The 12,673-nt window shown below is 40.2% G+C and overlaps 1 protein-coding gene across 1 annotated transcript; it reads right to left on the bottom strand.

The window, feature by feature from the left end:
* Positions 1-2,725: 2,725 nt before the first annotated feature.
* LOC127787608 (uncharacterized) lies at positions 2,726-4,052 on the bottom strand. The gene is made up of 2 exons (XM_052315671.1): positions 3,471-4,052; positions 2,726-3,286 (listed from the first exon to the last, which is right to left on the bottom strand). The coding sequence occupies exons 1-2, from the start codon at positions 4,050-4,052 to the stop codon at positions 2,726-2,728; spliced, it is 1,143 nt and encodes a 380-aa protein (XP_052171631.1).
* Between the last annotated feature and the right edge of the window lie 8,621 nt (positions 4,053-12,673).

Raw genomic sequence — 12,673 nt, 5'->3', positions numbered from 1 at the left:
ATTCTTTTATTCATTGGGGGATATTATTACAATGAAAAATTAGAGAGAATCCCGACCCTCAGCTAGATTGGGCAACGCTTCCGGTGGTAGGCTTGGTCCTACATCTCGCGCCTTGTCCTTTCCATTGGAGTTCATGACCGGTAAGGCTGGGAAGCACCTCTTGAGGTGCTTGGGGTTCCAAGTTTTGCCCATTGCCTCGCCTTGTAGCGTCTGTAGTATGCACATGTTAGGTCCCAGCATTTTCTGGATTATGTAGGGTCCTTCCCAATTAGGCCTGAGTTTCCCTTCTTCTCTGAGAGCATTGGTGATGACCATCTTTTTAAGTACAAAAATCTCCTTCTTCACGTTTACGAGGGCGAACCCTCTCATTGTACTAGTTGGAGACTCTCATCTGATAACCTGCCAACTGTATCGCTGCTTTTTCACTCAATTCGTCCAACAGGTCCAAATTCTCCCGTAAACGATCTGAATTATCCTCTTCCCTGAAGGCCATGACTAGGGGCAAGCCAAGATATACTTCTACAGGGATGAGTGCGTTAATCCCATATGCCAAGCTAAAAGGTGTTTCCCTGGTGAGTACCCGACTGATTGTGCAATATGCCCACAAGATGATGGGGAGCTCATCGGCCCATCCACCTTTTTCCTTCTCCAATCGGGTCTTTAGGCCGTGCAGTATGGTCTTGTTGCTTGCTTTAGCTTGTCTGTTCGCTTGTGGGTATGCCATAGATGCCATCGTTAGACTAATCCCCCATCGATGACAAAAAGCTCTGAACACGTCCGAGTCGAACTATGTTCCATGATTTGTATTGAGCATGCGAGGCACACCGAAATGACAAATAATGTTTTTTCATACCATTTCTTCCACTTTCTTTTCAGTGATGGCTGCTAAAGGTTTAGCTTCCACCCACTTCTTGAAATAATCCGTAACCATCAGCAAGAATTTTCGTTGAGCAAATGCCATTTGGAATGGCCCTAGTATGTCTAGACCCCATTGTCGAACGATAGAGGTTGGAATATCGGTTAGATGGGGGCAGGAGGTTTTACTGTCAGGGGAGCGTGTTTCTAGCACTTGTCACAGGTTCGAACCTTTCTGGCGGCATCTTGCCGTAGTGTGGGCCAAAAGAAACTGACTCGCAAAATCTTCCCAGCTAATGTTGTTCCCCCGAGGTGTTCACCATAGTCTCCCTCATGCATTTCTTCCAAGGCTTGCTGTGCTTCCCGGGGCCCTAAACATTTCAGCAGCAGTATGGCGTACCCTCTTTTGTATAGTTTTTGATCGATCACTGTGAAATGAGTCGCATTGGTTTTCAATCTCCTTGCTTCTATGGGGGTTTTTGGTAGTTCTTGGCTAAGCAGATATTTCAGTATCGGGCTTCTCCAATCTTCGGTCTCCATAACGCAGTGCACCACGACGTCTTCCTCTCATACGCTGGGCTGTTGGAAGACTTCCATGTGGATTAGGCGTCTAGGAGTGTCTCGGGCAGAATCCAGTTTTGATAGCGCGTTCGCACGCTGATTGATGGACTTGTTAATCTGAATTAGTTCAAAATGCCCAAACTTGTGGGCAAGTTCTTTCACCTTCTACAGATAGTGGGCTAACACTGGCTCTCTCACTTCATAAGTCCCTTGGAACTGTTGCACCACCAATTGAGAATCGTTGTGGGCTATCAGGTTCTTCACTTCCAATTTCTCTACTAATCTCATTCCGGCCAACAAAGCTTCATATTCCGTTGTGTTGTTTGAGCTAGGGAAGGTGAAGCGTAGGGAGTATTTCAATATCTCCTTTTTTTGGGAAATTAACACTATCCTTGCTCCACATCCTTTGGCATTTGACGCTCTATTGATAAACAACATCCACTTTTAGCCCTAGACCTCTTCTACTAGTGGTGGGTGAGTACATTCTAATATGAAGTCGGCCAATGCCTGTCCATTTATTGCCCTTATAGGTTCGAAACTGATATCATACTTGCTGAGTTCAATAGCCTATTTGGTTAGCATCCCCGAGCATTCGAGCTTCTGCATAACCTGTCTCAATGGTTGGTTTGTTAATATTGTTTCGGAGTGTGATTGACAATAGGGTCTTAACTTCGTCGCTGTTGTCACCAAGGCCAGAGCTACCTTTTCAACATAGGGATATCGTGACTCTGCCCCCTACAACACTTTACTCACATAGTAAATCGGCCTATCGGCCTGCTCCCTTTGCCTGACAAGGACTGCACTCATAGCGTGATGGTTGATTCCCAAATATAGACATAGTTTTTCTTCAATTTCTGGTCAAGTCAATAAGGGAATCTCATTGAGGTATTCTTTCAATTCTTGGAAGGCCTTCTCGCATTCAGTAGTCCACTGAAAATTTCTGCCCCCCTTTAAAGCCTTGAAGAAGGGAAGGCTGTGTTCAGCGTATTTTGAGAGAAATCTGCCCAATGTCGTCAAACGACTTATCAACATCTGAACCTTCTTTATTGAGGAGGCAGATTGCATGTCGATTATTGCTTGCACCTTTTCAGGGTTAGCCTCTATCCCTTTGTGAGTAATCATGTATCCTAAGAATTTTCCTGACTTCACCCCGAACGCGCACTTATCCAGATTCAAGCGCATATTATTCTTTTTAAATACATCAAAAACTTTTTCAAGTTGTTTGGCGTGCGACTCGCCCTGTTTGCTTTTCACTATCATGTCGTCCACATAAGTTTCCATTACCTCTTCAAGTAGGTCTTTGAATACCTTATTGACCATTCGTTGATATGTGGCCCTTGCATTCTTTAAGCCAAAAGGCATCACTTGGCAACAGTACATCTTCTTTTTGTGTGATGAAGGTCGTTTTCTCAGCGTCAAGTGGATACATATTGATATGGTGATAACCTGATAAGGCATCCAAGAAGCTCAAAACCGCATATCCGTAAGTATCATCAACCAGCCTGTCTATCCGAGGGACTGGGTAGGAGTCATTTGGGCAAGCCTTGTTCAAGTTGGTAAAATCGATGCATACTCGCCATTTCTCATTGGTCTTAGGAACCATGATGACATTCGCTAGCCACTCGGGGTATTGGACATCTCTAATGAATCCCGCCTCAAGGAATTTATCTACTTCTTCTTCCAAGTACCTCAACCTCTCGGGGGCGATGTGTATTTTCTTCTGCATGATCGGCTGAGCTTCCGAACGGACATTCAGTTTATGGGATATGATCTCTGGATTAATTCCATATCCCAGGCATGTTGGCGGGTATCCAAGCGAATATGTCCGCATAGGATCGTAGGCATCTGATGACCTCTTCTTTCTCCGAACCTTCCAATTGGCTCCCCACACGTACTTGCCTATTACTATCATCGGGGCTTAGAGGGATGGCTTCAAGAGTTTCTATTGGTAGAGGCTTGTTAGCTTCAAGAGTCTGTTCACTGATCATTAAAGTCTCTTTGGTCATTGTTTTTTCCTTTCCTTTAGCACCTTTTATAGTACTCACGTAGCATACCTTGGCTTGTTTTTGATTTCCTTTTACCTGGCCTACCCCCAATGGCGTGGGGAATTTCATCAGCAAATATCCAGGGGAAATGGTGGCTCTCATAGCATTAATGAGGGAACGTCCCAGGATCACGTTGTAGGCAGGAGAAAATGTCTTGACTATCATGAAATTAACTTGTCGAGTGATCACTTGAGGGTAATCCCCGAGTGTAATGGGCAGTTGGACCGATTCGACCACTGGCACCACTTCTCCTGTGAAGCTATACAGAGGTGAAGTGACTATCTTTAGTCGGTCATGGGCAATATGCATCTTCTCGAAGCAGTTCCAATATAACAGATTAGCAGACCTTTCGCTATCCACCAGTATTCTTTCAATGGGGTGCTTAGCAATAACGACAGAGATAACCAAGGGATCATTGTGAGGGAGCAGCACATCCCCTTGGTCCTTAGGTGTGAAAATAATGGGGTCTTTGTCTTCTTGAACCTTCGCCACTGAGTCTACGCACAGCGCCTGTCGCGCATACGCTTTTCTGGTAAAAAAGGAATCGCCTACTAAATTTTCTCCTCCTGAGATCACGTGTATCCTTTCCATAATGGGTTCATTGTTGTTTTCTCCTACACTTGGCCCTGTTTTTTCCCCCCCCTGATTATTTCTCCCCCTTTCCTTTTGTCTGGGATCTTGGTTTTCCCTTCTATTTGTGGCATTGTTCTTAGGATGAGGGGGCCTCCTCTGATTATCTCTCCTAGATTTGTTTTCACTCAGAAAGCATCCATGTTCTTTCCCATAGGTTGGTTGGAATGTGGAGGAAAGTTAATGATTCCTGTGTGGGCAATGGATGAAAGGATAGCAACTCTTGGCTCAGTGAGGGGGGTGAAACTCTAAAATTGCATATTTGGGGGCTCATATCTCCTTTGTACCTTCATTGCTCTGTCTGACACAACGTCATTTTGCCTTCACTTTCTTTTTCCTTCCCATGCTTCCAGAATTTTCATTTGGACAAAAAATTGGTCCGCTCGTGCAAATAGTTCGATCATTGAGTCCAGCTTGGCAAATGCTAGGGATCTTCTGAGCGGGGCATACGTGGTTTCATTAAGCAAGGCTGATGTTGCTAAACCAATCAGGAGGTCCCTTACCTCTTGCGTGGTAGCTCTAAACCGCTCGATGTACTGCTTTAGGGATTTATTCGGCCTTTTTGCTGCAAGCTCATCAAATACATGGCACTCTTCTTCTTCGGGACATAGGCAAAGAAGGCTTTTAGAAATTCTCTCTTCAGCTGTTCGAATGACCAGATATGTCCGGTTGGTAACTCAGTGAACCATTATTGTGCCCGTCCTGCTAGGGAGAGTGGGAAAGCCCTACAACTAGTGACCTTGCTCCATCCATGTAGTACAACCATTGGGATGAAGTGTTGTAGGTGTCTCTCTGGGTCCTCCTTCCCTAGGTACACTGAGAGCTGTGGCATCTTGAACCTTGATTGCACTGGCTGTCTTTGTAACTCTTATGATAGTGGAAATCCTTTCGTGGGTGTTTCTCTTAGCGTCATCACAACTTGCTTCTGCTCTAACACTACCTCTATGAGGCGTTTGATGTCAAACGCCTTGAGCGTTTCTTTCTCCGCTTTGTTCTTGTAGGGAGATGGGACGTAAAGAGCTCTTGAATGGGTGATCTCTGCCATCTCTTCACACATAGGGGCTTTCTCCGGCCTCCTGTCATAATCCCCTCCTAGGTTGGCCATTTCCAGGACTTGGTCATTAACCCTGGGAGTCCCAATACTTATCCCTTGTCGTGGGGCCCTCGGAGGGTTGTCTTGGGATCTCTAATGCCCTCCTCCTGCACTCGGTTGTCCCAAGTGGGGAATGTGGATGTCCGACATCAGTTCATGTAAAAGAGCAGTAATCCCTTACAGTTTTCTCATGCTTTCTTCGTTGTTTGTTTTGAGCTCATCATTCTAGTGCTTTAACTATTCAAAATTCTTCTGTAACTGTTCATAATCTGATAATGGGACCGTGAGTGAAGCTATCCCAGAGGGCCTTGGAAACACTGAATTCTCCGCGGGGTTCCTTATTGGAATTGAGGACTGCCCTAGGGAGTGTTGTTCCTGATTCATTGGTATTGTGGAAGGGGTTTTCCTTCCTTGCCTTGCCATTTGCCTCCCAAACCCGACGGCGTGTACCTCCCCTTGTTCCGAATGCTCCATACCCCCCAATCCGGTAGTCTGATAGCCTTCAAGCATTGGGATATTTCCCGAGCGCACCTCGTTGTCTATGTGATCTTCCAAAAGTCCAAGTACCATAGGGTGCACCTGACTGGGGTCTTTTGTCCTGGTGCGAGCGCTCCTTCGGGTAGGGTTTGGCTGCTTTGCCAAACCAGTTGATCTTATCCCTCTCGACATCTTGTGTTAAGATTGACTTTTTGTTTCAAATTCCCACAGATGGTGCTAAATTTTTGTTGCAAAAAATATAACAATTAAAATTTATGATGTGGGTCCACGTGAGCTTGGTGTCTAGTGAAGAGAAGTTGCCTCAAGGGAGGTTGCCACGAGGATGCTTGTTGCGAGGATTTACCCTTGCCACAAGATCTCACTGCAAGGTTTTGACTTCGCCGCTAGGTCTCGCCGTAAGGTTTTGATTTCGCTGCTAGGTCTCGCCACAACGTCTTGGCTTCCCCGCTAGGTCTCACCACAAGGTCTTGGCTTCGCCGCTAGGTCTCGCCGCAAGGTTTTGGTCCCGTTGATACTCAAAAATGGATTAGAAGGCTTGCAAGAATCCTCGCCCGCAATGACCCTCCAATGCCTAAGTCAATACCAAATCTAGATAACTATTCACAAAAACAATGAAAAATATAGTCAAAGTGTCAAAGATTTTACCGAAATCGGAAGTCCTTTTCATTATCTTGTAGCTGGGTATTTATAGGGCGTGATTTTCAAGGGTGCCTGGTGCTGACACGTGGCATCTGCTGAATGGAGTTTTGGCCTTGCCCAGAAGACACTTCCTGTTGCAAGGCTTACGGCGCCACAAGGACAGCATGCGTAAGGTGCCGCAAGGCCCTTTGGGCTGGCCATAAGGCCCTCGCGGCACAGCACATTGCCGCGAGCTTGCCTCATTTTGGTGCGATCATAATTGTTGTATTTCTCTTAGAAATTCTTAATTTCTTCCTCCCCGATTTCCTTGGCACAACTCTTTCCTTTCTACACAAAATAATATGGGCATAAATGAAAATATATACACAACCTTTAACCACCCCATAAACCACACGCACCCTTCAAGCCATGGCTATGTCACACCAATGCAATTGTAAGTAAATCATGCACATGTAACCCATATGTGATCATATGATGTCTAACTTTAAAACAACACAACGGAATTCAAGAAAACAACATTTTAGAGTTTAGGCAACTATTTAAATAGGTATTTACTAGATCTAAATATGGCCAAATTTCCTCATATTATACCAAAGGTTTATAGGGTGAAACGAACTCTATTTCAAAACTCAAATGAGACCAACAAGATTAAACAAGAGGCTAGGGAAATTTTACAATCATTTTGACATAAGCATCAACCAAAACCAAGCCTTTAGGAAAATCTAATTTTTTAGAGTCACACATCTAATAGCTCAAAGTCCAAATGTTTAGGGGGAGAATGAGAGAAGAAGAACTTGCATGAAAGAAAGCACTTGCAAATAGGGTTAGAGACTTACCTCGAAAATAAAGTAAGGAGGAAAGAGAACTTGCCTTTATGAATAACAACTAAATAGAAAAGTTTGCCCAAATGCTGAAAAATCTACCCCAACTTGCAACTCCAATCCAAATAGAAGAAAAAAAAATGAAGGAAAATATGGAAGGAATGAAAGTATATAAATATAGCCACGAACTTGAAATCTCATCCAAAACTAGATTGGAATGAGATTTGAAATCCAAAACTAAATTGGATTGAGATTTGAAATCCAAAACAATCCAAAACTAAATTGAAATGAAATTTGAAATCCAAGACTATATTGAAATGAGGTTTGAAATCCATCCAAAACTAAATAAATGCCCATTTTCCAACTTACATTTAAACCCAATAAGTTCCACGAACTCTCAATTATTCCTTTCATTCACAAGGATAATAAATTTGGCATTTTTCCATTGATTCCTCAAGGCCACGGTTCACCTTAAATACATATATTATTTATAACCAGTCCTCCTCTTGAGCTCGACCCTGAATTACCTATTGTGTCTGTTATACATGGAACGTTGAATGATTTAGGGGTATGAAACACTCAAAAATTAGATAACAACATCCAAGTGAGGATTCAGGAATTAGTTTTGTGCGTTAAAATGCAAAAATGCATACTCTAAGTGGAAGTGGCGCCAAGGTGTTGTAATCGCCCCTGCTAAATATATCATGTAACACAACCTCACACCACAGCCAAGTGAAGCCTCCTCGTGAAATTTAATTGTATTATATTTTAAATTTAAAATTCATTTGCAAATGAATTCTAAATTTCAAGTTTATTCATTCTAAATGAGTTGTAAGGTTAGTATGTCAGTTGATACAATAATAACATAGGGTTCAATAGTCCCAAGAGGGGGTGGTTCAAAAGCTATTACAGCTTGTATGGGTGGGAATGTTTTGTTATTGCCAAATTTAAATTTTTCACCAAAGTAGTGGAAGCAACATTAGTGCAGTTCTCTCCATCTATAATCACTCCACACACCTTTCCATTAACCGTACACCTGGTATGGAAGATGTTTTCACGTTGCTCATCATCTATCTTTGTTTGTAGGTTTAATGAGCGTTGAATCACAAGTAATTCCCCCTTATTAGCATGTAAACTATCTTCATCCACACACTCATCTTCTTCATCCATTGTTTCCTCATCTTTAATCTCTACCTCCCTTTGTGATCATTGAAGAACCTTACTCTTTTATTTAAAACACTTGATGTCTCGGCTCCTCTTTGGAGGATTAGGATCACCCATTTTCTCCTTCTCTTTACTCATACTTGCTAGTTGTTTGCTAGAGTTCCCTCTTTCCACTCGTTTTGCACTCCAATTTGAAACCACTCCTGGTGGTGTAAATAATGAGTTGGTCATTTTATTACCAACTTGTCAAGACACCCTTTGCTTAGTTGGATTGTGTTTCAGCTATCTCTCCACCTTAATGGCAAATTTAATTATATTCCCCAAGAACACAAAAGGTTGTAACTCCATCGTGTTGGCAATTTCTCTAAAAGGTTGTAACTCCAAAAGGTTGTAACAAAATATTTTTTCATTAGACATTTCATAACCCTCCAACTCCTAATATCCTCTTCTCCATCTCTCCTACATTGTGTTTTTAAGTTCTCGCACCATAGATTAGCATAATCTGTAAATTCAAGAGTTGCAAGTTTGCATTTTCTTACCTTGGAATACTCTTGATATTCGAATACTTTCTCCACTCGCTGCACCCACTCCAAGTACTCTTTCAGTGAGCTAGTTCCCTTAAATGGTGGAATTTTCATCTTGATGTTATTTCCCAGATCTCTTTGTTGCCTCATCTGCCATGGTTGGTCAACCACGTTGGCTTCGTCTTCGGTTTCATCTTGTTCACCCTCATATTCATGGATGGCCCTTATTGGTGCTTGAGGAATGCATTGCTATTGTGGTGTTGTTAAACTCCCATCCTCTTAAACGCTTGAATCAAACGAGCAAGTTGCTCCATCATCTCTTCTTGCCTTCGTTGGAGACCCATGATTTGAGTTTGTTCCAATGAAAACCCTCTTGGTGCGTCTTCTTCGACCATGATCAGAACCTATGCTCTAATACCAATATGATATGCGCAAAATACAAAAGAAATACTAACACCTCTTATTTGATAAGAAAATTCACCACAAACAAGAAAATACCAGTTTTAATTCGCTATACTCTAAGATAGAAGAAGAGTGATAAAAATCAAGTAAATTCGCCACTAAATAAATGAATTGCTTAAATAAGAATTATGATAAAAATGCTTTCTGCATTTTTTTCATAAAAATATTTAGGCCAAAACATTACAAAATGACACATATAAATACTAGTCTTGGAATATCATTCCAAGCATGGGTGACATAATAATTAAAGCAAAAGATACATATAAATACTAGTCTTGGAACATCCCTTCAAGCATGAGTGACATGATAATTAAAGCAAAAGATAATTCAAATGTGAAAAACATAATACTCAAAAGAAAAGACAAATATTTAAAGATGAGCATCCCACCAAGCATGGGTGATATAATAATTAAAGCGAAAGAAAATTCAAATGTGGAAGACATAATAATAAAAAAAAGACAAATATTTAAAAGAAGCCCAAAAATCTGCAAAAGTGCCCTAAATCCGTAATTCCCACTCCACCTAATGAGTATTGACCACAAAACTTGAAACAGTCATAAAATACAACTAGAAAGTCGAAATGAAGCCTATGAATATTGGACGTTGTAGTTGAGATCTTGAGTTTTCTAATTACATATGTCACGCCTCATAATTCCAAGCCATTCAAAAGTTATGGAGTTCCAAAATTACCCTTTTGATCAATTTCGTGAATAACTTTCCAAGCAAGTGAGCAATGTGATTGATTTAGGCTTGAACTTTAACTCCTTCACTTTGAACACTAACTTTTCCAAATGGGCTAGAGTCTTCCCAATAAACAAGTCAAGTTCCTTTTGGGATCGTTTAGCCCTTGAACGAGTAATTAACGCAAAACTTAGAATTGCATGCTCTTGGACAGCCTTTGTCTTTGCATCTTCACCATTCACATCAAATCTCCTCATAACAGGTGAGTAATACAGCAAAACCAAACTCAAACAAGTTACCAACAATTTGAGAATTTCACCAGCCAACAAACCTGCAACACTTGAACCTTTTCACCCTTGTTTGAATGTTTTTTGTCAAATTTGTTCCCTATATTTCTCTGTCATATTATCTACTTCATACTCACCTTCTATTTATACATAATATTAGAGAAAATGGATGTTACATAGAAAGGACGAAGTAGCCTTTGAATTTTAAGAAAATCTTCAGATTCTTCATCTCCAACTAGCATTTGTTAACAACTTAAAATAGTTGAGAAATTTGAATGCAAAGTCAATTTGTGAGGGTTGAAGAAACATTTTGTCTGACATTAGATTATATAATTAGCAAGAGAGAATCAATCTATGACTTTGAGGAACAAGATGAAATTATATTTTAAAAATTATACACTTCGCATGTAATAGAAAAATATGCAGAAAACATGACATTCAAGAACGACCATTAGACTTCGGTCAACCAAAGGAATAATTTCAGTCAATCAAAGAATAACTTCAGTTGACCTAAATGACATATTTTCAAAAGACGAGCATATTACCTCACTTCAGTCGACTTAGATAAATTATCAGTTGACTGAAGATGTATATATTTGATGAATAAAGAATTTCATTGCAAGAATTTAATTAACCTAAATAATTTATATTAATTTTTTTATCATCAAAATCTTATTTATCTACCATTGAGCTTAACAATCCCTTCTCCCTAGAAATAAGTTGACAAAGTTTGATTAAAGTAATCCTTGGCATCATTTGAACGAAGTCGTTTAACTTAGACACCAAATTGGTTTTTTTACCATGGAAATAAAGTTTGGCAGTATATTACTAACTTCATTTTTGGATTTAAGCAAAAAATTCCAATTAACTCAAGTACAATCATCAAAGAATGTCATACACCAGCAAGCTCTAGAAATAATAGGAATTGGAAATGACCCCATATTTTGCTATGAATCAACTCAAAGGAAACTGAACTCCTTTTATTGATAATAAGAAAGGTTGAACATTTGTGTTTGGCTAACTCACATACCTCACAAACAAAATGTTTATTTTCTAATCCTTTGAAAATAAAAAAGAAAGATAACTGCAAAAATTTTAAAAGAGGGATGACCCGGTCTATAACAATTAAACTAGATCAGGTTTTTAGCAGTGGATTGATGGTGTCTAGATAAGAGAATTATAGAATGATTTTGCTTGTTGATGTCTGGTGTCTCAAGAACATCAAGATAGTACAATATGTCCCCTTCCTCAACATGTCCAATCATCATTCCAGAACCCTAGTCTCGAAATAAACAATGAGTTGGGAAAATATAACTTTGCAATTTAGGTCTTGAGAAATCTTAGTGATAGATACCAAGTTTGTAGACAATTTAGGAATATGAAGGACATTTTTAAGGGGTGAATTTTGGATTGATTCTTAAATCTCCTATTCTAGTTACTGTGGTTGGTGACCTATTTGCAGTGACTATTTTTCTATTACTAGGATAAGGAGTATAAGTGCTAAAATCATGAGGAGCATGGGTCATATGATTTGTGGCTCTTGAATCAATAATCCATGAATTTCTAAACGACTTTTTTGAAGAAGTTAAACCACGAGAGATTGGAAACTTACCTAAATGTACCAATGAACGAGTACATGATGGTTTCTCAAGAGTTGCCAAAAAATTCCTCTAACTTCTCAACCTCTTCTTTATTGAGATCTGTTGATTCTGGGCCTTTCTCCTCTCTTTGCCTACCCTTTGTGTTGCTTATTCTGTCCTTATTTGGTTCCCTACTCTTTGTTGGGTGGAATTTCATTCAGTTTCCAACACTTCTCCTGAGTGTGCCTCGATTTGTTACAATAGGTTTACCATAGAGAGTCATTATCTTTGCCATTTGTTGTCTTGAATTCAGCCTTCCAATTTTCATTCGAACCACAATTTGGAATTTTGGTCAGCATGGCTGAGGCTTCCAGTGATTTCGTCTCCAACATCACTCATCTTCTACTAAAATAATTGAGACTACTTCATTAAGAGTGTAAATCATCCTTATCTAAGATGTAGATTCTCACATGATCAAATTCTACATTTAGTCTTGCCAGAAAATCATATGTATAGTCTTTCTCAATGAATGCCTTTAGCAATGCAGCATCTTTACTTTCCTCCATCTTTATTACTCGATATTGATTCATTTCCTGCCATAGCCCTTTTAGCAAGTTTACATAATCTGTGACAATTTTATCTCTTTGTTTTGTCGACATAGTTTTGATCTGCAACTTATAGATTTGGACTGTATCTTTGACTTTGGAATAGGTTTGTTGAATTGTCTCTAAGACTTCCCTTGCAATTGGTAGGAACATGCATGTGTCACTAATCTCTAGTGACATAGAACTCTGGAGCCAAGCCATAATCATCGAATCCTACTCATCTCAGGA

Source organism: Diospyros lotus, chromosome 12, assembly GCF_014633365.1.
Source record: "Diospyros lotus cultivar Yz01 chromosome 12, ASM1463336v1, whole genome shotgun sequence".
In the NCBI taxonomy this organism is placed as follows: Eukaryota; Viridiplantae; Streptophyta; class Magnoliopsida; order Ericales; family Ebenaceae; genus Diospyros; species Diospyros lotus.
The sequence above is the reverse complement of the archived record's forward strand: the minus strand, read 5'-3'. Positions and strand labels throughout refer to the sequence as shown.